Source organism: Rana temporaria, chromosome 4 (assembly GCF_905171775.1).
Source record: "Rana temporaria chromosome 4, aRanTem1.1, whole genome shotgun sequence".
NCBI classification, from domain to species: domain Eukaryota; kingdom Metazoa; phylum Chordata; class Amphibia; order Anura; family Ranidae; genus Rana; species Rana temporaria.
Window position 1 is genome coordinate 352,553,742 of NC_053492.1, and position 26,657 is coordinate 352,580,398.

A 26,657-nucleotide genomic window follows, 5' to 3' on the forward strand; every position below is an offset into this window, starting at 1 on the left:
AGAGGCATTATTTGACTTAAGCTAAAGCTGTATAGTTGTTTTCATCTATAGACGTTTTTTCTTTTTAGAAAGATGAACTAATCCTTTTAACATTACTGAGCTACTGAAAATGCTTGTAATCTTATCCCAGAAGGTCATTTTATATATATATATATATATATATATATATATATATATATATATATATATATATATATACTAAATTATTTAACAGACATCATCCAGCTTCAAAAACAATTTACTGCCTTGAATCACATATTCAGTATTATTCACCAACTCCAGCAGGAACACTCTGTCTTGGCTCCTCTCCAGTTTCTGCCAGTGCCTCTCTCTAGAGTGTATCAGGCCACTAGTGGATGATTTTTGGAGGGACACTTGGTGTGTGGCCCTGGAGGGCACCAGGCAAAATGATGGAGTAACCCAGTGGTGTTTCAATGGAGGAAGTGGGCACCTTGAGGCTCCCCTCCTGCAGCACACTGGGCCGTTGTTGTAGGGTGCTGTAGTGCACAATGTATCCCCCAGCTTTTGGGTGGGCAACTGTTGCACAGACTCAGGGGAAGACAACGGCACATGCAGAGTGTGTGGTGTAGCAGCATGTTGTGACTGCAGAATAATACAATAGTTATCTTTGCCTTCAGAAAGGAAATCAACAACCCAAAAACCATATACAGTGTTTTTCAACCAGGGTGCTGCAAAGGGTCCACAAGGGTGCCACGGCAAAATTACATAAAACTCTGTACAGTCCGATCCGAACGGATTCTCATGTTAACTTCTGTGTCAGAGAGGGGGGAGAAAGAGCACAGGCGATAAAGGGGATGTAATCAAGCCCAGTACAGTCCGATCTGAACGCACTCTGTGTTAACTCCTGTGTATGAAGAGGGAGAGAGCACAGCCCGCACCTCCACCTGGCTCATTCTATGAAGGACTACAGAACGAACACCTCTGCTTCTCCATATATATTTATAACATAGCAAGAAGGTGTTCTGTAGTTCACAGAAGCATGCTGTGCAGGGCCAATTACACTGCTAAGTGCTATACAAGATGTTTCAAATTTAGTGGATTTCTGGCAGGAATAACGCTTTTTTCTCTTGCACTTGTCAAATTGGTGGCTCTTGCCAGAAATAGCACCATCCGAATCGCCCGCACCTATAGACATCTGTGCAGAAACCCGTCAAATCGCTCCCAAAGTAGGACTGACATGTGGGTTTGAAATTGTGCGAGTTCAGCTGAACTCACACTATTTCTAACCTGTGGTCAGTGTGAACCTAGGCTCAGTGATATATTTAACAGACTAAAAGGAAGTAAATAAGAGATCAGTCTGACACACAGCAACTTCGATCGTGGTATGAAGCCTCTGACAGAGGCTTCTTACCACGTGATCAGCTGTGACCAATCACAGCTGATTATCGCGTGAACCAGGAAATGCCAGTAAACGGCTCTCCTCGGTTCATGCTGACAGGGAGAACCAATCGGCTGCTCTCCCTGTCAGAGGGGGAGGGGTCTGTGTTGATAATCAGGACATTGATTATCGGTACAGGCCCAATCAAAAGGTGCCAATCAGTGCCCAACACCTGCCAGTCTGTCTCCTAATAAATGCCTGTCAGTGCCCACAAAAGTGCCGACCAGTGCCCAAAAAAGTGCCAATCAGTGCCCTATCAGTAATGCCTGTCAGTGCCCCATCAAAGTGCCAATCAGTGCCACTCAGTAATGCCTATCAGTAGCTCATCATCAATGCTGCCTATCCAGTGCCACCAATCAGTGCTGCCTATCAGTGCCCATCAGTGCCGCCTATCAGTGCCGTCAGTGTTGCCTATCAGTGCTGCCTATCAGTGCCACCTATCAGTGCCATCAGTTTTTTTTCTTTAAATTGTTGTTTATAGCGCAAAAACTAAAAACCGCATAGCTGATCAAATACCACCAAAATAAAGCTCTATTTGTGGGAAGAAAATGAAAAAAAAATTAGTTTGGGTTCAGTGTAGCATTTGTCATTCAAAATGCGACAGCGCTGAAAGCTAAAAATTGTCCTGGCAGGAAGGGGGGAAAGTGCCCAGTATGAAAGCGGTTAAAACCAACTACCGGTAATTCATATGAAAAAATTTAAATCTAGTTTTTCTTTGTTTGTTTTTTGTAAACTGCAAGGTTTAAGCTTCTAAAAAAAGACCATTTCCTGCTGACTGTGACGCTGAGCCCAATCAATATTGATGGAGACAAATGAGCAGAAAAGATCCCCTAGTCTTTAAAGAAGATGTTTTCATTTCATTACCATTCTGGCAGGATTTCAAATGTTTTGCACTATAGCTCCAGAGATCCTTTTGTCAAGCCCTCAACTGAAATCAACTTAGAGCTTTATTAAAGTCGAAAATTAACATAATTTATGGTAAGGTTAAAGAAGAAAAAGAGAAATTACACTGTGGCTGGCCATCGCTGGGCAGCGGATTGCATTTTTAAAATTCAATAAGCGAGTCTTTTTTCCTAATGTTTGCAAGTAACAGAAACTGATGCAGACAGAAAATTGTCAGCACACATATTACATAAAGACATCCATTCATGGCAGCAGCTGAAAACAGTGTTGGAAAAAAGTATGCAGGTTTCAGACAAATGCACATAACCTATAGGCCATGGATCACTACATACTTTTAAGCTAATAAATAAAATACTGATAATTATAAGTGATAATAAATGAGAATTTTCAATTAACCTGTGAACTTTTTTCAATCAAGCAAAATGAAAGGAGAAGATTGTAGTACTTATATTGTCATTTTTAAAGCATGATTTCATCAGGCAAGACGTGAAAGTAAGTAAATCCGCTGCAATCAGAATCCAAAAAGTTCCTCTCATATGGTGTGGGTGGGTGTGCTTCCTAAATCTGGCCATACATGGATCGAAATTTGTCCGATTTAGCAGGGACCGGCAGAATTTCGATCCATTTATGGGCAGCCTGATTGTAGTCGATCCAATTTGAGAACAACCAGACTTTGGATTTTTGGCATGTGATTACTGCTGGTGGCCATAGCTGCTAGCAGTAATCATTGTGCTCTGCCAGATGCTCAGTGTTGATGGGGAATGTCTCCCGCAGTTTCTTTTTTATTCTGCTGGTGGGGAGGGTTAGTGGGGAGCTGCAGTGTGTTTAGAGGAGAATTTTAATTTGTTTTTGTTTGTATTTTTTTGTAATATTATCAAGCTAGAATAAATAGCATAAATAACTAATTAAAGCGGGGGTTCACCCTATCGACCAAAAAAAATAATATTTTTTTTCTTGTACCTTAAAATCAGGCATTGTAGCGCGAAATACAGTATGCCTGTCCCGAATTTTTTACCCCCGTACTCACCTTGTAGTCGTAGATCGAAGATACCGGGGAATGGGCGTGCCTATGGAGACGGAGGATGATTGACGGCCGGCTCTGGCGCGTCACGCTTCTCCGGAAATAGCCGAAATAGGCTTGGTCTTCACGACGTGTGCGCATAGCCTGTGCGCAGGCGCCGTGAAGAGCCGAGACCTACTCCGGCTGTCTTCGGGGAGAGTGACGTGCCAGGGCCGGCCGTCAATCATCCTCCCTCTCCATAGGCACGCCCATTCCCCGCGGGAGCCGAAATCTACGATGTCGGATTACAAGGTGAGTCCGGGGTTAAAAAAATCGGGACAGGCATACTGTAGCTCGCGCTACAATGCCTGTCTCGATGGTAAAATGTGTCGGGGGGGGGTGAACTACCGCTTTAAAACAGCTGCCCACCTGGGGGAAAATATTATCTGTCAGTATTTAGAGTGCAATACTATGAACAGAAATGAGCTTATCTGTACTCCCATGTCCACTCTAGTTGCTTACTTACCGTATTTATCGCGGTATAACGCGCTCCCGCGTATACCGCGCACCCCTAATGTTGCCCCGAATCCTGTGGAAAAAAGTTTTTTTTTGTACTTACAGTTTTGGTGTCTTGCGCGGCGTCCATCGGCGGCCTCGTCGGGTCCGGCGTCCGTCTGCGGCTTCAGGGGTCCTCTTTGTCAGGTACGGGTTCTTCTGCGGCTTCCGGGGGTCCTCTTCATCGGGTCCGGGGTCCATCTGCGGCTTCCGGGGGTCCTCTTCGTCGGGTCCGGGGTCCGTCTGCGGCTTCCGGGGGTCCTCTTCGTCGGGTCTGGCATCCTTCTGCGGCGTCCTCCCCGCTCGTTTCCCGCGCCGAGTTTGAATACTGCGCCGACATATACCGAGCGCAGTACACTCATGTATCGTCGGGCAGGCTCGGCAACTCTCGCGCTGACGTCCTGTACGCTCAGGACATCAGCGCGAGAAGTGCCGAGACTGCCCGAAGATACACAAGTGTACTGCGCTCGGTATATGCCGGTGCGTATTCAAACTGGTGGCTGGAAAGCAGGTATCGGCGTACACCGCGCACCCACGATTTTGCCCTGATTTTGAGGGCAAAATAGTGCGCGGTATACGCCGATAAATACGGTACTTTCATATTACTGTAGCGGCCTGCTACTGTTTTTCCCTCCTCTACTAAAACAATTGAGTACGGTCGTGACACTTTTTTTATTATTTGCACTAATATCAAATTGTACCTAATCTTTCGAGTGTACCCCCCTTCTCAAGGTCCAAGCAGCAGGGCCTCCTTAATAGCATCATGGGCCCCTGGGCAAAGTAATGGTCTGGGGCCCCTATAATGATGACAGTGCAGGTGAACAGACATTAAGTAGGTAGGAGGCAGACTGCCTCCCCTTTGCATCTATCACTCTCAGTGCCATCATGGGGCCCCCAATTTCAGGGCAGCGTGGGCTCAAGGACCAGCTGCTTTGGGGAAAGTGCAGGGGCCCCCTATGCAGCTGGGGCCCCTGGGCAGTGCCCATGTGTGCCCTCTTATTAAGACAGCCCTGCCAAGCAGTACTAATATATAACGTTTTAGCAGAATATTAATAAGACAATCTCAGAAGAAAAAAACACACACAAACATACACAGCAATGGTAATTAAACTTGCCTAGTTAGTGAGATAAGGCAGGGAGAGATGGAATGAGAGGGGGGAAAAATCACAGAGGTGAGTGAGGTTGTAAAATTGTTGGATTTATTAAACTGAGGTCCACATTTAGGCTGATTCACACTAATTAATTTTTGATGCTTTTCTACATTTTGCAGAAATGCAGGGAATTTTTTTAACATGGGTTCCCATGGAACGTGTTTTCCATTAATGCATTTTTGTGTCTCTGCGTTTTTTGGAAGGGGGTCGGGAATTTTTTTCCCCGCAAAATGCAGCGTTTGTCTTCTCCCCAAACCGTCTTCTACTGCCAGCGTCTCTCTTGGCGCTGTCTTCTCCCCGAGCCGTCTTCTCCCGCCGCTGCCGTCTTCTCCCTCCACCGTCTTCTCCCGGAGCTGTCTTCTCCTGGAGCTGTCTTCTCCCAGAGCTGTCTTCTCCCGGAGCTGTCTTCCCCCAGAACTGTCTTCTCCCAGAGCTGTCTTCTCCCACGCCGCCGCCATGTCTTCTTCCTCACAAGTGGATGAGCTCTCCGGGTGACGTCATCGGATGGCTAAGCCTCATGGCTATATAAGAGATGTCAGACAGCGGGGGACGCCACAATGGAGGAAGACAGCCTCATAACAAGAGCAGCCTTTTTTGTTTTTAGCGGTTAACCAGGGGCGAGGAAGAACACAGCAGTGGCAAGGAAGAAGCCAGTGATGAGGGAGATGGCGGCAGGAGAAGACGGCTCGGGTAGAAGACAGAGCTATTTTTTTAATAAAGGACTTGTCAAAAATTTACTTTTTACATTTTACTGCTTTTTTGGTGAATGGGTAGGGGTACGATGTACCCATTACCTATTCACGGAGGGGGTTGGGATCTGGGTGCCCGGTAAGCCCACCACCCGCAGACTTTGACCACCACTGGCCAGGGAAGAGGCCCTTGTCCCCATCAACATGGGGGCAAGGTGATTTGGGGTGTTGGGGGCATGCAGCATGGTATGGTTCAGGGAGGGCGCTCTCTCATCTCCTCCCTTTCCTGACCTACTGGGCTGCATGCTTGGATAATAATTGTGTAAAATTTTCCTTTGCTGTGTGAATATCAGGAATATAATTCATATGAAGTCACAAATAAAGGAACCCTGCAAAAAAAAAAAAAAAAGTTGTGTAGCCACATCAATTCATCAAAAAGTGTCACACACTCAAAAAAGACCTTCAGAATTGTGCAGTTGTGCATCTCATCTAATGCAAAAAAAAATAAAAATAAAGATCTTACGCTGCCAAAACAGGACAGAAATTAAAAAACCGAATGAATTTACACACACACTAAAGAAACATAAGGAAGTCAATGATTTCTGCACACCTGTGGGACATCATTTCTCAAAAACAGACCACACTATGAAAGACATGAATGTTTTGATTTTTAAAGTGAACTTCAAAACTACTCAGGAAATTAAAACGTTTGAACTAAGAATGATAGTTCTATTTAACACAAAAGACAATGAACTAAAATATGGACCTAGGTTTTCTAAATCGGACAGTTTTACAACCTCTCTGTGACTCTTCCTCATTCCCATTTCATAGCTCTTTCCCAGTCTTATCCCACTAACTATCCAAGTTTAATTACCATTGCTGTGTATGTTTGTGTTTTTTTTAAAATCAGAGATTGTCTTGTTAACATTCCACCAAAACTTTTTGTATTAGTACTGCTTGGACTTTGAAGAAGGGGGTACACTCCAAAAGTTTTTCCTGATAATTTATTAGTGCACACAAAAAAGGATCACAAACAGTACTCAAATGATTTTATAACAAGTTCACTAATATGGCCACAATCATCCCCCTTCCTATACTGAGCCCTATCAATGTCTTTGCTGTGTGTTTCCATAGATGTGAATGGGGTCATATACCAAGGATCTCCATTCTCGGTATAAGGCTATACCAACGTTTACAGACTCTGCATACAGATGCAGCCAGCTTCAAGGAGCAGTACTTTAGAGAGTAGGTAAACACCAGTTCATGTTTTGATATGAAGGTAGGTAAGCAGTATGAATGGGGGTAAGGGTTTATTGCAGATTATTTTAGGATGGTGGGCTGGTGTCAATTTACATAAACAAAAATCATAAATAAACAATGATGCATATAATTAAAAAGTGCCCAATCCTAAACACGTAATACTTTCCAAATAACCCTTAATCTAACTCTCAACACTATAAAAAACAAATATATATATATCACAATAATATATATAGAGGTGGGACTTTTTGATGGGACCATGACTCAGATCCCATGTAGTTGATGGAGGAGGGAAAAAGGGAGGGGAGAATGCTGGGGATGGTTGGACTTTATATGAAACATCACATATGGGTAGGTTGAATCAAAAAAGAGCATAAGTTTATTAAATAATATAATTGGGCATAGTGCATTGGAGGTATCAAATACAAAATCGATGTAAGGTACATAAATTAGCATATAACATGATTGGTAATCACATACATAAAATATTACATGATTGGTAGTCACATAATATCATTGATAACATAATGAGAACACTAATATACACAATTTTATACCATGGGGCATGGTTCAAAAAAGAGGGGCTTGACACGTTTTGTGTACTTAATCCACTCATCAGGAGCAGGCTATACAGTAAAGGCACCTAAAAATAATAAAAAAATGATAATCAATGGTAATTGACTAAAATAAGGAAAGAGAGTCACAAAACTTAGTCTTAGTGCTCTTACCTATGGGTAGAATAGAAGAGCGTAAATCATGGTATAAAATGTAGGAAGTATTGGGGGGTGATGGATGAAACGCGTCAAGCCCCTCTTTTTGATACCATGCCCCAGCAGTCATGTACCTACCATGGGTTTTTATGTGGTTGAATCATCAATTAATTCTATATCATTTTTTATATTTCTTTGAGTTCATTGCTGGTTTATCAATTATTGTGTATATTAGTGTTCTCATTATGTTATCAATGATATTATGTGACTACCAATCATGTGATATTTTATGTATGTGAATACCAATCATGTTGTATGCTAATTCATGTACCTTACATCGATTTTTATTTGATACCTCTAATGCACTATGCTCAATTATATTATTTAATAAAATTATGCTCTTTTTTGATTCAACCTACCCATATGTGATGTTTCATATAAAGTCCCACCATCCCCAGCATTCTCTCCTCCCTTTATCCCTCCTCCATTAACTCTCTAACCTTAACCCTTAACTTATTAATCTATAACATGAGCTCTTAACTCTTAACCTGTCTTCACAATACTTAAAACTCAGAACTCATACATCTACAAATCTGTCACTTCAGCCCCTTATTAGTTGTAATTACAAGATTATTAATAAGCTTTATTCCCACAGGTCACATTTACATATTTTTGATTATACTTCAAATATACACATAAATAGCGGTGAATATATTTACAGCATTTCAAAGCACGCTTTAATTTATTTTAAAGTGAGCATTTACTTAGTTGAATCGGTCATTTAATTTAGCTAAATCTTTAATCAAAATGCATTTAAAAACATTAAAGGCTCATTCACACTAATATAAAACAGAGTTGTCCTATGTGCCTGTGTCAATGCTGGTACAGGCTTCAGAGGCATTGCATTTTTTCCCTAACTTTCAGTCTTCATTTAATTTCTATATCATTAAATGTTTATGAACTACAATTCAGAAACACACATATACATCTGCAATATAGAAACGCACATACAGAGAGTGCCGGCGTGAACAAGCACTTTGTTAGTATTGTATACAAACTGCAAGTTATAATGGTTTGAAACATTATTCTACAATCTCAATTTAAAATAAGCGTTCACATCTTAACTTTTTTCAAATGTTCATTGTCACATCAAGGTAGATTATTTAGCAGGGTAAAAACTACAGACCAAGTCAACATGCTGTTAACCTTGTAATATATACAGTATGTATTAGTTTTGTTAGCTTGTAATTGCAGTCTTCAATAAGCAGGTAAATGTGTAAGTGTTTATTACGTTTTTAAGTTTACAGTACATACATGGTATATTTCAATCATTATGATTTTGCAAAGGTAGGGTTTCTTATCCCATACCATGTAAAAATCAAACCAAATGTAACTCAAATAACTAAAGAATAAATGAGCAATATATAGAAAAAAATCAGGTTTATTAATAATTATGTAGAACTGCTGTTTTTAGGTAACTTCAAGTAATATTTTTGTCTGATAACATATATGGACTGTTGTCTTGTAGCTGGAGTAAATGAGCATAAAGCACATTCACCTTATCAAATGTTTTTGTTTATCAATTGTCTTAGAGTGCTTTTACACTCACAGCACCCGGGCGTCGGCGGTAAAACGCAGCAATTTTTAGCGGTGCTTTACTGTCATTTTTGCGGCGCTTTTCGGCCGTTAGCGGACAAAAAAGGGTTAAAAGCGCCCACCGGCGCTTTGCCGGCGGTTCGGCGGCACTGCCCATTGATTTCAACAGGCAGGGGCGCTTTAGGAGCGGTGTATTCACCGCTCCTAATGCGCTGCATAGAAGCTGCTGGAAAGACTTTTTCTGATGCCTTGCCAGCGCACTGCTCCAGTGTTAAAACCCGCTGGCAGGGTAAATGTGGCTCTTTCAGGGCGCTTTGCAAGCCCTATTTTTTGCGTATAGCGCCTGCAAAGTGCCTCAGTGTGAAGGGGGTCTTAGTGAAAACATATACCCAGGCAATCATCTTTTAATTGTTACATGATTGAAAATAATGTCCAGTGTTCATCTTGTTAATGCAAGCACTCCTAGAACATAGTGGTATAGGTTGCGCGGCGCAAGGGCTTACTTGCTCCGGTGTAACGAGTGCTCCTGATTCAGGAACCTCGTTACACCGACTGCAGCCTAGGATGTGACAGACATAAGCCTCCTTATGCCTTCACATCCCAGGCTGCATTCTTGCGTTGGCCGCTAGGGGGCGCGGCCTTTGTGATCGGCGTATAGTATGCAAATTGCATACTACCACCGATTCACAAAAGTTGCGCAAGGTACGGAGTTTCCGTACGGCCACTTTAGCATAAGGCTGCTCCTGCTAATAGCAGGCGCAACCAATGCTAAAGTATAGCTGCGCTTCCCGCTCGCGACGTTCAAATTTTACGTCGTTTACGTAAGTGAACCGTGAATGGCGCTGGACGCCATTCACGTTCACTTAGAAGCAAATGACGTCCTTGCGACGTCATTTGCCGCAATGCACGTCGGGAAAGTTTCCCGACGGAGCATGCGCTGTTCGCTCGGCGCGGGAGCGCGCCTAATTTAAATGATTCCCGCCCCCGGCGGGATCATTTACATTAGGCAGCCTTACGCACGGCTGATTAACATATCGCCCGCGCAATTTACGGAGCAATTGCTCCGTGAATCGCGGGCAAAGCGCAATATTTGCGTGGGCGCAGAGAAACATTTTTGCTCTTTGCCCACGCAAATATTGCGCGATTCTACCTGAATCTGGGCCAGTGAATACTGCTGTGTTAGGCAAATATAGGTTGTCCATCCTGAGTCCAAGTTCTGGATGTAAACGAGCAACTTGCAACACTGCAAAAGTATGACAATCTGGAGAAGCACTTGTTGTAGGATCCAGAGGTAGGTATCTGGATTAGTCAGTAGATGAAGTAGAGGATACGTTTCACAGAGTCTAATCCTGTACTGGCCCTAATATATATGTGCTTTTGGCTAAAATTGGGAATGTAAGTTCTGGCTTTACAGTGATGCACCAGATTATGCGCGCTGGCAACCAGGGAAATAAATACTGCAGTGGGAATGAAAGCAGCATTTCAAGACAACTTGAATTACTCGTTTAGGACTTACCTGAAAGGTCAAGTACAAATAAAGCCAACAGCATTATCTGGGTAACAAAACTTTTTCCAGGTGATATATCATAGCTTGACCCACTCAAATGCGTCCATTGGTTGTAATTGTAAATTGCCCTTTTACTATACCTTTAACATTAACTTTACAGATTTTCAAAAAAGCTTGAATAAACGTTCCCTAAATACTGATTAACCACATAATAAAGGCTCATCTAGTATGAAATCTCATTCCTGCTCTAAAAATAAAAAATCTGCTGAAAGCAATCTGAATTGTAATTGACCCATTATAGTTGCTTTGTTAAAGTATTTTACTGCATTTTTCTCATAAGTGTGCCATATGGTATAGGTATAAACAACACATTATTATTCCAAAGTGGTATTACACTGACATATGTATTTAAGAACATTATTGTATAAAGCTTCAGAGAAATGTTTTCATTTTGGTGTATTGTGAGTGGGATTCTAATATTTCAAAGTCATTAAAAAATATGCCATATGTCTAAGAATGAGACGTAGTAAATTAAATTAGAAAGACGAAAGTGCCTATTAGCATAGTGATATTAACTGTGTGATTTGCTAATACGTGAAGCCATTCTCAGCCGGATTTGCCACAGTGCAAAGCAAGCTGATGTAAATCATTGTGAAGTCCCCGCTCTTTAGTAAAGTTTAGTAAATTAGGCCCTATACAGTCTCTATTTTCAGTGTGGGGTCCTTTTAGTTTACTTTATGGTAATTTAAACATTGCCGATGAAGAACTAATAGGAATATTATAAAAAACAAGGTCTGGACAGGTAAAGACGAAGAAGACAGAAAACAATTATTCAGGATAAATCTGACCAGATTGGGCATATTGTGACCAGAAGGTGCTGATGTCTATTACTTTGATATTTTAATTCACAAAGAAAGTTGGTTTTGCACAATGAATTGCTTTTTGCTATGTGCTGGGGCCAGCCAAAGAATTGTTTTAACATAAGATAGTAAGCTCACTTTAACCACTTAAGCCCCAGACCAAAATGCAGCTAAAGGACCAGGCCCCTTTTTGCTAATCGGGACTGCATCACTTTAACTGACAATTGCGCGGTCATGCGACGTGGCTCCCAAACAAAATTGGCGTCCTTTTTTTCCCACAAATAGAGATTTCTTTTGGTTGTAATTGATCACCTCTGTGATTGTGTCCCCCTATAAAAGGGATGACACGATCGATGCTGCCGCCACAGTGAAGAACGGGGAAGCCGTGTTTACACACGGCTCTCCCCATTCTTCAGCTCCGGGGACCGATCGCTGGACTCCAGCGGCGATCGGGTCCGCGAGTCCTGCGGCCCAGGTCACAAAGCTTCGGACCGGGTCGCGGGAGCGCACCACGGGCGCGCGCCGTGACCCACGGCTGGGTACTAGTACAGGACGTACCTGTAAGTGGATGTGCCCAGCCGTGCCATTCTGCCGACGTATATGTGCAGGAGGCGGTCCTTAAGTGGTTAAGATAGCCACCAATTGTTTTAATTTTTTTAAATTATTATCTACTGTATATCATAGTGAATACTATTAGAATACTATTAACTTAGAATGTATAAGACCAGCATAGAGAAACATTTTTTTTTTCATAAGGGCACTTCTGAGAATTTATCTTTAGAACCATATCATTTCTAAGATCTGCCCACACGGCTGCATCATTCATTCAGTTTCCTGTGAATGAATGAACTTAAAGTACTGTCTTTCACCATGGCAAACAGCTTGTAAATCTGAATTAACTATGAGGGTGCTGATGAGCACCTTTGAAGTACATTCACAAGCCCTGTAGCTTTCAAACTGACAGCATGTATGGAGGTACGGGCTGAAAGCTGCAGGGTTTGTCTGCAGAAGCCTGACATTGCACCCTGATCCACTGATCATGGTTGCAATGCTTAACAAATGCACAATTTGTTCTGCAAATATATGCGTTTATTTTTTTTTCTAAAAGGGTGAACTTATCCTTTAGGTTTCGAGGTCTCTAGGCTTGCTGTGGTCATTAAAGTTGTGACACTCCCTGTTGGATTAATATAGAGCATGCTGCAGGAAGAATGAGACTCCAAGTGGGAGAGCAACTAACTTGCTAAAGGATTCCTCAAGCAATAAAGCTGGTAGATGGTTGAATTTCAAAATGTGTGCAAAAACAAAAAAATCAATGCCCAAGCTCACTCACCATTTAGAATAATGCCTCGTACATACTACTGGTGTTCCCGATGAGAAAACTGCCATTTTTTAGATTGGTCGGGAAATATGCTTTTCCGAGGGGAAAAAAACGCACATGCTCAGAATTAAGTATGAGACGGGAGCGCTCGTTCTGGTAAAAATGGCGCTCATAATTGAGATATCACATTCGTCACGCTGTAACGGACTTAAAAGCTCAAGGCTGAAAAGTGCGAATAGTCTCTCACCAAACTTTTACTAACACAAGGATCAGCAAAAGTAGCCCAAAGGGTGGCTCCATTTGAATGGAACTTCCCCTTTATAGTTCCGTTGTACGTGTTGTACGTCACTGCGCTTTGGTCGAGAGTTTTTTTGCCTGAACGTGTGTATGCAAGGCAGGCTTGAGAGGAATCACATTGGGAAAAACGTTGGTTTTTGGCATGTCAGGAAAACCGGTCGTGTGTACAAGGCATAAGACATTTGCAGGGAAAATGCATGGGAAACCTTTCATTAGCGCAACATTGAGGCCACTAGTTGTCTAGCTGCCAAATTTATCCTGTTGCTTTAATTCTTTAAGTATCTGTCCTGAAACAAATGGGTGCCTGATATTTGCATGTGGTTCAGGCTAGTGATTTAGAAGTTATTGAAGTCACTGGTACTGAACTAATAGCCAAGTACTTGGCGTTTTCAGAAGGAGGTCATCAATGGCAGCTTCCATAGATAAGACAAATTTGGTGCTAACTGCTGAGGTACAGCATTTTAAGCATCATATATTATAAGAAAAATCAAAGCCCTTCATATAAGCATGTATTATTGACAGAACAATGAGAACTACGATATTAAAATAGAATGATTTTTTCCGCAAGATTTAATCTTTTAGTTAACTCAAGAGAACTTTCATAAATAACACGTCTCAAGTAATTCCTTTCAAGTGCTAGTTCAAAGTGTCATCTTGCTCTTTAATCAAGAACAAAAAAAAATCCTTTTTATACACTGAAGAGTTGAATTACTAACAGTATGTAAAATTCTAAGGGGCTAATTCAAGTTTTTCTTTTTTATCTTTTAATGCTTTTTCCTTTTGTTTCCCAAGTTGTGTGTATGTGTGCATGCGTGCGTGTAAAGAAACATCTTAGGTACTTTAGTCCTCCAACTGATCTCAGCTTTGGACAGATGCCCCTAGGTTGAAATGCCCACCAAAAGTTTTACTGGCAGTAGATTGGTCCTGCTGCAGCAACAATAAGATTCTATTACTGTGGGTGACAGGTTTAGGGCTCCCAAAATATATAAATGGGTAGTAGGTGATACACCCACCAAAGACCTTGAATTAAACCACTTAAGCCCTGGAAGATTTTACCCCCCTTCATGACCAGACTATTTTTTGCTATTTTGCTTTTTAGCTATTTTGCTATTAAAAAAAAAAAAAGAACAAAAATGTTGAAAACAATATCAAAGTTCTTCATAAATGTAGGCTAAAATGTATTCTGCTACATGTCTTTGGTAGATAAAAATCCCAATAAGTGTATATTAATTGGTTTCCGTAAAAGTTATAGCGTCTACAAACTATGATATATACATTGGAATTTTTATTTTTATTCATTTATTTATTTATTTTTTATACTAGTAATGGTGGTGATCAGCGAATTATAGTGGGACTTTTATAGTGCGGCGGACAATCTGACACTGACACTTTGTGGGAACTGACTAACTGAGTGCTTAGCAGGGAGAAAAAAAACAGCCACATCGCTGCTCTCCATAGAGAGCCCTGTGTTGTTTACCAACACATGGCTCTGTTCTGTCATTCGATCAGCCAATCAGCATGTCACGGCCATAAACCATTGGCCGAGACCCACTGATCAACTTGTGCTGTAGCAAATAACAGCTCAGACAGTGTGGCAGGCACATGTACACACGCTCACTAGCTCAACATGCCAGATTAACTGCTTGCCGACCAGCCGCCGCAGTTATACAGCGGCAGGTCGGCTCGGCTGTGCGAGATCACGTAGCTATACGTCATACGTGAATCAGCACGCGCGCCTCCCGCTCACCCCTGGTCCCGACGTGCGTGCCCAGCGGGCGCGATCACCGCCGGGCACCCCGCGATTGCTCGTTACAGAGCGAGAACCGGGAACACAGAGCTCCCAGGCCTGTCAGGGGGAGAAATGCCTGATCGTCTGTTCTACATTTCTTAAAAATCATTTTCAGCTTAGGTAATTGCCCTAATGCCCCAATTGCCCTAACTATGTAAATGTATAGTTATCTGGGGTACTTACATACAAAAGCAAAAAAGATCAGACATACACAAATCTGCTTGCAGGTACTACAGTCTATATCAGGGATATGCAATTAGCGGACCTCCAGCTGTTGCCAAACTACAAGTCCCATGAGGCATAGCGAGACTCTGATAGCATCAAGCATGACACCCAGAGGCAGAGGCATGATGGCACTTGTAGTTTGGCAACAGCTGGAGGTCCGCTAATTGCATATCCCTGGTCTATATATATATACCGTATATATATATATATATATATATATATATATATATATATATATATGTGTATATATATATATATATATATATATATATAAAATATATATATATATGTGTGTGTGTGTGTGTGTGTGTGTGTTTTAACTGCATATCTGTTGTTTTTCCGGAGTTGCTCTTTAATGTGAAAATATTAAAGACATGTTTCACATTTCGCAAAAATGTAATAAAATGTAATAAATAAAATGTAATAAATCGGTGCAAACCGCGCACCCGGCCATTACAGCGGGAAGAAGCGTTGTGTCATCGGAAGAAGGCAGAAGAAGAGTGGGCTGGCCGCCGCTAGTAATTGAGCTAACATGAAGATAGTGGCGGCCAGCCCTGAAGAAGAAGGCACCGGAGAGCGAGCGGGAGAAGAACCGGGGAGCGCCAAAATGACAGCGGAGAAGACCCCCGGAGAGTGGAGAAGACCCCCGGAGAGCGAAGAAGACCACCGGAGAGCGGAGAAGACCCCCGGAGAGCGGAAGAAGAAGGCCCCCCCTGGTAAAAGAGCTAAAGAAGAGAGGGGGGCCCCCCCAGAGCTGACTAATAAATTACTTTAAAAACCCTGTGTCGTTTTTTTTATTTTCTTTTACACTTTGCCTCCAGGTGAATGGGTAGGGGTACGATGTACCCCATATTAATTCACCTAGGGTGGGGGGCCGGTATCTGGGGGCCCCCTTATAAAAGGGGGCTTCCAGATTTCGATAAGCCCCCCGCCTGCAGACCCCGACAACCAACGGCCAGGGTTGTCGGGAAGAGGCCCTGTTCTTATCAACATGGGGACAGGGTGCTCTGAGGTGGGGGGGCCGCAGTGCTCCCCCCTGCCCCAGAACACGAAACCCACCCATGTTGAGGGCATGCGGCCTAGTGCAGCTCAGGAGGGGGGGCGCTCGCTCGTCCCCACTTCTTTCCTGGCCGGCCGGGCAGCGTGCTTTGGATACGGGTCTGGTATGGATTGTGGGGGGACCCCCACGCCGTTTTTACGGCGTAGGGGGGTCTCCTTACAACCCATACCAGACCTAAGAGCCTGGTATGCCCCTGGGGGGGAACCCATGCCGGTTTTTTATTTGAAATTTGGTGTGGGAGTTCCCCCTCAGGATTCATACCAAACGCTGCAGCTAGAATTGCCGGGAATCCAAGTCGGATCCCCGTCGCTTCTATGACGGCTTTGTCTCCATCGCGGCAAGCCAGCTCGCCGCTGGCTCCCGCGATGGGGCTCGTAGGTGGTCAATCTCGCTGAGAAAGGGAGCGAGATTGACACAATACCTACTGTAACTGCCCTTGTGCTCTGATGAGATCTGTCAACTCCCCATTAATATGGGTATAACATGAAACATGGTTACAAAAGTGGACTATGCCTTAAAAATGGTTGTATACCTGCAAAAAAAAAACCTGTAAGGCAAAGGCATAATGAGCTAGTATGCATCGCATACTAGCTCATTATGTAATACTTACCCTAGAACGAAGTGCTGACATCCCCTCCCAGTCACAGCTGAGGGAGCTGACATGTTCCCTCTGCGTTTCTTCCAGGTTTGCGGCTCCAGCGATGTGAGTGGTCGGAGCCGCGATGATGTCACTGTTGAGCGCATCTTTCTGGCAAGGAGCTGATGTTCCGGTAGCATCTGCTGGACCTTTAGAGCACATGCGCTGCCGCTGATGTCAGCGCCTGCATGCAAGGTAAATATCTCCTAAACCATACAGGTTTAGGAGATATTAATTTTACCTTCAGGTAAGCATTATTTTAGGCTTAGCTGTAGGTAAAAATGTGAAAGAGGGTTTTTTTAAATGCAAGGAGTGTAAATACCCTGAATGGGAGATGGAGAAGCAGCTCAAGGAGCCAATCACATATGTTATAATGCAGGGATATGCTAAAAGGAAAAGAGAGCAGCACAACAGAGAGGGTATCTGCTTATCCTTTCACTGTCCAATCAAAGAGTGGGGATGGGATGGAGACTCGTAAAGTGAAACTGTAGCAGAGAAAGATCAGGTCCCCTCCCCTGCCAGACAGAGCTGAGCTGTGTGGGAAAGATGTGTAAATATCAGGACTGGATGGACATAAATAAAAAAACCTTCAAAAATTAAAACAGCTCTCTTATGTGTCTTGTATATGTGTATTTAGTTGTTTGTCTGGGGTTCAACTTAAAGGGGTTGTAAAGGTTCGTTTTTTATTTTCTAAATAGGTTCCTTTAAGCTAGTGCATTGTTGATTTACTTACCTTTTCCTTCGAAATTCCCTTCTAAATGTTTGTTTTCTTTGTCTGAATTTCTCACTTCCTGTTTCTCCTCAGTAAACTTGCCACCATCATCCGAGCGGTGGTTAGTCAGCCAGAACAGCTTACTGAGGAGGAACAGGAAGTGAGAAATTCAGACAAAGAAAATAAACATTTAGAAGGGACTTCAAAGGAAAAGATAAGTGAACCAACAATGCACTAGCTTAAAGGAACCTATTAAGAAACTAAAAACGAACCTTTACAACCCCTTTAACTCCAGGATCTATTTTAATTGCCATATTTATTTGCTGTCTAAATTTAAGGGCCCGCCTACACAAACTACATTGAGCAACATTTTGCTGTATGCTTTATTCTTCAGAAAAATGTGAATCCAATAATTAGAATTTTTCTTAGATCATTCAGTTTGGATTTTGGATACACAACGGGTTTTTTAGTAATTTTATCAGCCTTAGGGCCCTTTCAGACGTGCGGACCGTATGTCCGCTTTTTCATCCATCCGTTTGCGGATTAAAAAGGGACATACATTGGTCCCTATGTGATTGCGGGTGTCAGCGGATAAACATACGCTGACACCCGTAATCACCCGCCTCCGCAAAGATCCGATTTTGCAGACGGAAGAAAACCCTATTTTTTCTTCCGTCTGCGAATCGGATGATCACGGACACACGGTCCATGTTCATCCGATCCCCCCATAGGGGAGAGCAGAGAAAATACAGGGCGGTCCCTGCACAGTGTGCAGGGACCGCCCTGTCAGCCGCCGGCTCAGCGGGGATATACGGAGCGATCCCCACTGAGCTTACGGACACACGGAGGCGGATCATTACTGATCCGCCCCGTGTGAAAGGGCCATTACAGAGGAAAATTTCTTCCTGATAGTTTCAGACACTGTAATAAGTACTGATTTATATTCATGAAAGTGACAACTTGTAATACTTGTATTTTTCTACTTGAATGTTCTGTATATTCAAAGCATCATCTTTTTCTACCAGTTTAAAATATGCATAGCAAATATCTCATGTGGTCCAGTTTAATTGCTTCAAGATCATTAATTCTAAAACACCAACATCCCGCTACTTTCCTGTATGCCTCCAGCTCATCATTAAAAGGACATCCGCATTACTTTTTTCATCTTGTAAAAACTCCCTGTCTGAAATCAATGTATGAGTGCCATGCATGATTAGCACTGTCCTGCTCCTGAGTTTCTGTTAATGTAAATGCTGGTCGGTAGACTACGAATTTTACATCAGCTCATTTGATATTTCTTGTACAGTGCTGAATTTCTGTCTTAGTTACCAGAAGTGCTGTTTCTAAAATCCAATTCAGTCCTGAGCACATCAATAACTGTCCTATCTTTAAATTCTAATTATTTTTTAATCAGAGTTTGTTTATTTCTGTGCCTATTTTATTTTCATGTACTAGCTATTTGATGCATACGCTTACAACTTTTACCTTATTTTCCTACTTTTGCTGAGCATTATTAGCTATCTGACGTCTACAGCTTCTACAATTAAAAGGGATTTTAGATTCTACTTGCATTACCCCAGGCAGAAACCCTTTACTAACTCACATTTATTGCCACCAGTCCTGTTCTAATATTTCTGTGTCAGGGGGATGTTGTGGGAGAGGGACTTAAGTCACAGCTGTAATATCCCCACATTGTGCAAATATTTTGGACAGCCAGAAACACTGTCACAGGTATGTTTCAAGACATAGGCTTCCAGAAAGGTAAGTATATGGCTTCTTCTTTCTACTTTTATTGTTTTTTTTTTCTGTTTTTACCCTGTAGTGGCATGGACACCTTAAGCCAGAAGATCTAAACAAAAGCCAGGCAAGTATCTCTATATGGAGAAAAGGGTCAGCAATGGCAGCTCACTTATTTCTACCAATTAAAAGAATTTACGACTATAATCTAAAACTAGATCCCTGCTTATTACATTTTCCTACAAAGTATCATTATTGTCCTCCTGATGTTAACACTGACAAAGTTTCGAAACTCAAAATCAAAAATTGAGTATATTGCAGTTTACCAGTCCTTGAGTGTAGTGGCTGTATTTGATTCCCTTTTCAGGCTTCATTTTCTTTAACTTCAATTAGCTAACTTCCTTTAACTAGTAATCCTGCCAATAACATACTTACTGTCTTAAACCAACAACATTAAACGATAAGTTCACCTTTGGGAACTTGTTACATGTTCCATCCAATTTTAGGGTGGAACATGTAACATGTTCCCAGTGCTGCAGCTGCAGCTCGCTACCCCCCCCTCCCTGTGGCAGATATACGGGGAGAAGTTCCCCGTACCAGCTGTCACTGCTTGAAGACAGCATGGCCGTGCGGCGCTCAGTCCACATGGCCACGTCATTCAGACACACAGCTCTGTGTGCTAGAAATCTACAAGCCTCAACATCCTTAGTGGCTGTTGGCTTGTAGTTCTCAATGAACTACCACGGCGCTGAGGTAATTCATTGAATCTTCCTGCCAGCGAGTATCGGCTTACACGACTAAGCCGATACTCACTTTCAGGAAGATTCAACGGGATGTATGTGCAAGCAGATACACTGACAGTGTACAGGAGACCTGCATGGTGTCAGCGATCTGCTGATCACTGATGTAATGCTTTACAGGCTCCTACTAAATATAATAAATGCAATTTTTTTTACCTGCAAAAAGATGTGTATTTATTATTTTTTGTAGAAAGGTGAACTTATCCTTTAAGCCAGTGCTTCCCAATTAGCAGAAGTGTTGGCCAATTACCAACTGAAAAACTGAGCATGACAGACTGACAATGTTGCTGCAGAGACAGTGGCTTAGCATTGTCAGTCCGCAACATGAAGTGCTGTTTGTTGGCAGAATCTCAAGAAAGGGAACTTTCAAACTAAAGAAATTTTCAAACGTCCAAGCATATTGTTTGCTTATAAAATCTGTATGGGTTTATCTATACTTAAAGGGGTCGTTAAGGTTCATGTTTTTTCACCTTAAGTCATCCTATGCATTAAGGTGAAAAAACATGCGATGATTACCGACCCCCCAGCTTTACTTACCTGAGCCCTGGAAAGTCCTGCATCGCGAACGCATTCAGTCTTTGGCCAGGCTTCTTGACTCTTTATTGGATAGATTGGCTTGTGCTGCTGTCAATCAAAGCCAATGACGCAGGCGCAAGGGGGCGGGACCGAGTCATACACTCAGCAACTATGGACACAGAGTGTATGACACAGGAGCACGCCGCATGGTAACCCCCCTGAGAGAGAGCTTCCCAGTGGGGGTTAGGTATTGTGGGGAGGAGCTGAGAAAGCCACCGAGGTACCGCAGAAGACAGCGTTCGGGTCCACTCTGTGCAAGACGAGCTGCACAGTGAAGTTAAGTATAACATGTTTGTTATTTTTAAATAATAAAATTGTAACCTTTAGTATCACTTTAAGGATTGATAAATGAATGTCAATATATTGGCCCTCCCTCTTCTACAATATATCTTGGGCGTAAAATGAAGGATGGATGGCCGCACTCCAAACCAAACAGGTTGTCTTTATTTAAACGAACAGCAAAACATACCAGATCACAGCAACAGAAACAGGAGGATAACCGACGTTTCGCACTGACTTAGTGCTTATTCATAAGCCATGAATAAGCACTAAGTCAGTGCGAAACGTCGGTTATCCTCCTGTTTCTGTTGCTGTGATCTGGTATGTTTTGCTGTTCGTTTAAATAAAGACAACCTGTTTGGTTTGGAGTGCGGCCATCCATCCTTCATTTTACGCCCATGCTTGCCTAGTGCACTGCCAGCACCCTTGGAATCCTACACCTGTGTATGACCCTATAGCAGACCCACCTTGAGCGGTGATTTTCCTTCTTCTATTACAATATATCTTGGGTTAAGATGTACCATACCAGACTAATATTCAGTATAGTTCAGTGCTAAAGTATATAACTGGGTAGTGCACTAACCTTTAGTACCCAACCAAAATATACCTTTCCTAGTCCTACACTAGAAAGTAAAAAATCTTATGACAAGTGTGAACTTCCACACCTTGGACATCCCCCATAGATGAATATTTTATTGAAAAGGCTGCACTGAATTTTGCTAATCCATGTCAACTTTATAATGCTTAAAACATCAATTTTTTTTTCCAATGTACCAGAATTTCTCCTGCAGCATCTTTACAGCTACCTGTAATATCCTTTCTCAGTCGCTGTCAGAAGCAAAGTAAGGGATAAAGCTGGGGAAAGCAGTATACATAGTTTAAAAAAGTAGACTAAAACAGCGTCCATGATTTGAAATAAAATTGAAAAAAGTTATACATAACATTAATAATTGTGTATCCAAAATGTATAATGATCGACTATAAATGTATCTATACAAAAATGCTGGCATTCTTTAATCCAAAATCTGCTTAACATTGGTAAGTTACTGTACCTTGACATTGTGCACCTACTCTCTAAAAATTTGAGCATGTACTTTATATAACACATATCGTGCACAGCTAAGATTCATATCAAATAATAACATTCCCTTTAACAAGGTCAAATGAAATTCCGTGAGCAGTTCACAAAGATGAGAAAAGTCATCAAAAAACGTAAGGATGTTTTAAGTTGGTAAGTTTATGTTCTTTATGCAACTACGGCTATAGTAAACTGCTTTATAATATAATATAGTTGTACATATAGTTTAGGCACTTTTAGAAGATGGAATGAAAGTATCTATATACTTTAGTGTTCATTACAGTTTTAGAACGTCACAAATCACAAAGTGTCCTTATTAAAAGTCAGTAGCTACAGTGTTTGTAGCTGCTGACTTTTATTTATTTATTTTTTAAGCCAGACCTCCGTTTTAAGAGACTAAAAGAAAAGTTATCCAAAATTAAATAAAAATGCTTTAAATTATATACAGCATCGAGATGTCACGTGCCTATGAAGGAACCCCTCTTACATGGGTGATATGTTGTATGGCTCTTCATACATTACAGAATGTCAGAGCCGAGTTAGCCTCCTTATTACATCTGAAAGGTCAGATGACAACTCATAAATATGTCAGACAATGCAAAGCCCTACATCCTTTCCAGAGATGTTATGGTTGGTATTGTTTTGCTATAACATACATATAAAACTGACTTTCATAACTACTACTGGAAAGATGGAAGGATGGTTCATATCTGGCCAAATATGTCCGATTCGTTATTAAAACCCCTTTAGTTGTCTTGAAGCTGTTTATTTTAAAATTTCACGTTGCAAATAGAACTCTTTTATATATGAGGCCTCGTACACACGACCAGTTTTCCCGGCAGGAAAACTGCCAGGAGAGCATTTGGCCGGGAATCCCGGCTGTGTGTATGCTCCCTAGCAGTTTTACCTTCAGGAAAACAGCCATGAATCCCGACGGGGAAAATAGAGAACCTGCTCTCTATTTTACCGTCGGCATTCCCAGCAGAGTGTTTCCTGCCGAGAAAACCGGTCGTCTGTATACTTACCTGTCCAAAGGTAAACCTGCGCATGCTTGATAAGCCTTCGACACATGCGCAGTAGCATACAAGGCATAGTGTAGGGTGGAGCAAGATGGCGTCGTAGTCGATGACGTCACCGCGTTATTGCCATTCAAAAGAACAGTGGTTCTTTTGAATGGTCATCTGTATGCACAGATCACGTTTTTTTCCTGACGGGATTCCCGGCCGTGTGTACAGGGCTTGAGTGTTAATGCTTCTGGTCACTATACCTATCTTTCAGTACTGTATAACACTGCCATGGAAAACTTGCCTTTTTTTTACATTACATTCTGCATTATATTCAAATCTTTATATACTTTATTTTTATTTATTTTTATTTCCATTTTGCTGCCATTTCTTTTCTTTTGTCAAAAAAATTCTGTATTATAGAGCATTGAAATATACCATAAAACTATACATGCTTACAGTTTACATGCTCACACACTATGCTCTTACCTGTATCCATTGTTTAAGTTGGAACTTACACTCTTGGTGAAGTCTTCATTGGAACTACTTGTGGATCAAAGACACTGCTTACTTCTCTACACAGTAATACTGGTTTTAGGCAACTAAGCTAAAGTTTCACACACTTTTGAAAGTTCAAATTTGCAGCTAGTTAAATAAAGTTGTATCATGGAATGATTCATACTTCAACATGGTGACATTCGGTTTTTTTTATCAACGCAAGGACTACATCCAGATTAGAATCGTATAATAAAGACCTATACATCAGCTATATTGCAGTAGGGACCACTTCACCTTTTGCTTTCAAGTCGATAAATTGCACAGTGTTATTTTAATTGACATTTAAATTGCTGATGCTTTAAAAAACCCTGAGCCATCACATTGCATGAATGTTGAATAACTAACACAGATACTCCATTACAAACTGTGACAGTACTAATTCCAAAAATTGTTGGGTTTAGGGTGAAGACATATTTTTTTTAGTTTTGCAAGTATTAGGCTTAATGTGCACTTTAGTGTGCCAACATATTGGGGGTTATTTACAAAAGGCAAATCCACTTTGCACTACAAGTGCAAAGTGCACTTGGAAGTTGGAAGTGCAGTTGCTGTAGATCCGAGGGGGACATGCAAGGAAAAAAAAACAGCATTTTAGCTTGCACATGATTGGATAATAAAATGAGCAGAGCTTCCCCTCATTTCAGATCTACCCCTCAGATTTACAGTGACTGCACTTCCAAGTGCACGTTCAGTGCAATTTCAAGTGCACTTTGCACTTGTAGTGCAAAGTGGATTTGCCTTTCATAAATAACCCCCATTATATCTTAAACAACTATATTGACTTTTTTTGCAATGATTACTGTTTTTTACCTTTTTGTTGTCATACTGAATTATCACACCCTTTTGACTTCTATACTGTAGTAAGCTATGATTTAACACTGCATTTTGCTTAGACATGCCCTAAAATGCCTTTCTATTGGTGTTAAACTTTGTGTAAAAGCACTACCTGCTTTTACACAGTGCTCTATGCTGGAAGAACTGAGTAATAGTCAAAACCCTCAGGAAAAAGTCCTCACACTGACTTGTAATGCTGAGGAAAAGAGCGGGATCTAACTCACTGGGTCACTTTGCTTACAACGCGCACTGGGCAGAGCCTATTTGATGCCTATTGCACTGCAATATCATATTTAGACACAATACACAACTGTATTAACGGGAATATCTACAATATATGCCTGGCTGAATATTTTTGCTGTGAGTTCAATTGGACTTTAACTGTGTTTAAATTAAATTCTGTTTGTTACAGTTTAATGAATAATTAAACATGAGTATTTTCAGCAAAATGTAGCATCTTTGACATATCTGTTTAATTTAACAAACAAGAACGCACACAAAGCTAAAACATCAAAAATAACGAAACAAAAAACAACTTACTTGATGTAGTACGGCACTTTATTAAGTGACACAGATCGTTGCCAAGGAAGCTGTACTGAAGCTGAAAGCATAAAGAAAAAACAGATACATCAGACATTACTTAGCTCAACAGAAAACATCAGAAAACATCACAGAAAGAAAGAACATTAACAAAAGTCACTGTTACGTTTTTTTTTTTTTTTGTTTATAGCAGACCTAATTAATTGTAAGCATAAATCTACATTATCCATCTAGCTGAAAAAGATGCATAATAAGTAAAAGAAGGGCTAAATTGCTTACCACTACTGGAGATAATGTTGCTCTAGGACCCATTCAGTCTGACAGCCTAGACACTCTGGGCCAGATTCTCAAAAGAGATACGACAGTGTATCTCCAGATACGCCGTCGTATCTCTGAGTTGCTCCGTCGTATCTATGCGCCTGATTCTTAGAATCAGTTACACATAGATTTTCCTCAGATCCGACAGGCGTAAGTCTCTTACGCAGTCGGATCGTAACTGCGTATTTACGCTGGCCGCTAGGGGCGTGTACGCTGATTTACGCGTCGAAATATGTAAATCAGCTAGATACGCGAATTCACGAACGTACGCCTGGCCGATGCAGTACAGTTACGCCGTTTACGTTAGGCTTTTCCCGGCGTAAAGTTACCCCTGCTATATGGTGGCGTAAGTGCGGCGTACCAATGTTAAGTATAGCCGTCGTTCCCGCGACAAAATTTACGTAGTTTGCGTAACTCGTCCGTGAATGGGGCTGGACGTAATTTACGTTCACGTCAAAACCAATACGTCCTTGCGGCGTATTAGGAGCAATGCACACTGGGAGATTTCCACGGATTTCCAAACACACCCCCCTGTCCCTCATTTGAATTAGGCGGGCTTACGCCGGCCGATTTACGCTACGCCGCCGCAACTTACGGAGCAAGTGCTTTGAGAATACAGCACTTGCCCGTCTAAGTTGCGGAGGCGTAACGTAAATCGGATACGTTATGCCTGCGCAAAGATACGCGGATGTACGAGAATCTGGCCCTCTGTAGTCATTTCACTTACCTGAATTTTACTTTTCTGTTTGATCTCAAAATAATTTTCTCATGAATACATTAAGTTAATTTACAAAAATACTGGAAAGTTCAAACATTTTAAATATACAGTATCTCTCATTTATCTCTTGTCTTTCACACGACAAGTCCACTCGGATCCGCCTGTCTGTTTTTCAGGCTGATCCGAGCGGGCCATCTATTGACTACTATTGGCAGGCGGATGTCAGCAGAGATGTGTTCGCTGACATCCTTCTGCCATCCGATCTGCTCAAGACAGACATATGGCGATACATCTGCCATTCGTCTTGGCGGATCAGATATGATGAAAATGGACCTGCTGTCCCCATAGAGACCAGCGGGGCTCTAAGAGGTCCCTTCCAGCTCAGTGAGCAGAGACGGACCAGGCATCCACCGGCTCAGTGGAGATCAATGGAGCGATCTCCCACTGAGCTGGCGGACTCCACTGAAACGGAACCTCTTCATGTGAAAGGGGCTTTAAACCCTTTGTTTTTGCTCATTAAAAGCTACCTTAGTTCCACCCAATATAATTT

General features: G+C 41.8%; 1 protein-coding gene across 11 annotated transcripts in view; it reads right to left on the reverse strand.

The window, feature by feature from the left end:
• The window catches only part of UTRN (utrophin), a 910,930-nt gene that overhangs the window by 139,188 nt on the left and 745,085 nt on the right, over positions 1-26,657 (reverse strand). For 6 of the 11 annotated variants that reach the window (XM_040350824.1, XM_040350828.1, XM_040350825.1 and 3 more), the window contains 2 exons: positions 25,072-25,132; positions 23,632-23,688 (listed from right to left, as the gene is read on the reverse strand). In XM_040350824.1, the coding sequence (XP_040206758.1) occupies positions 23,632-23,688; positions 25,072-25,132 (118 nt within the window). The remainder of the gene's footprint in view (positions 1-23,631; positions 23,689-25,071; positions 25,133-26,657) is intronic. The other 5 variants (XM_040350827.1, XM_040350829.1, XM_040350826.1 and 2 more) reach the window with 2 other exon arrangements.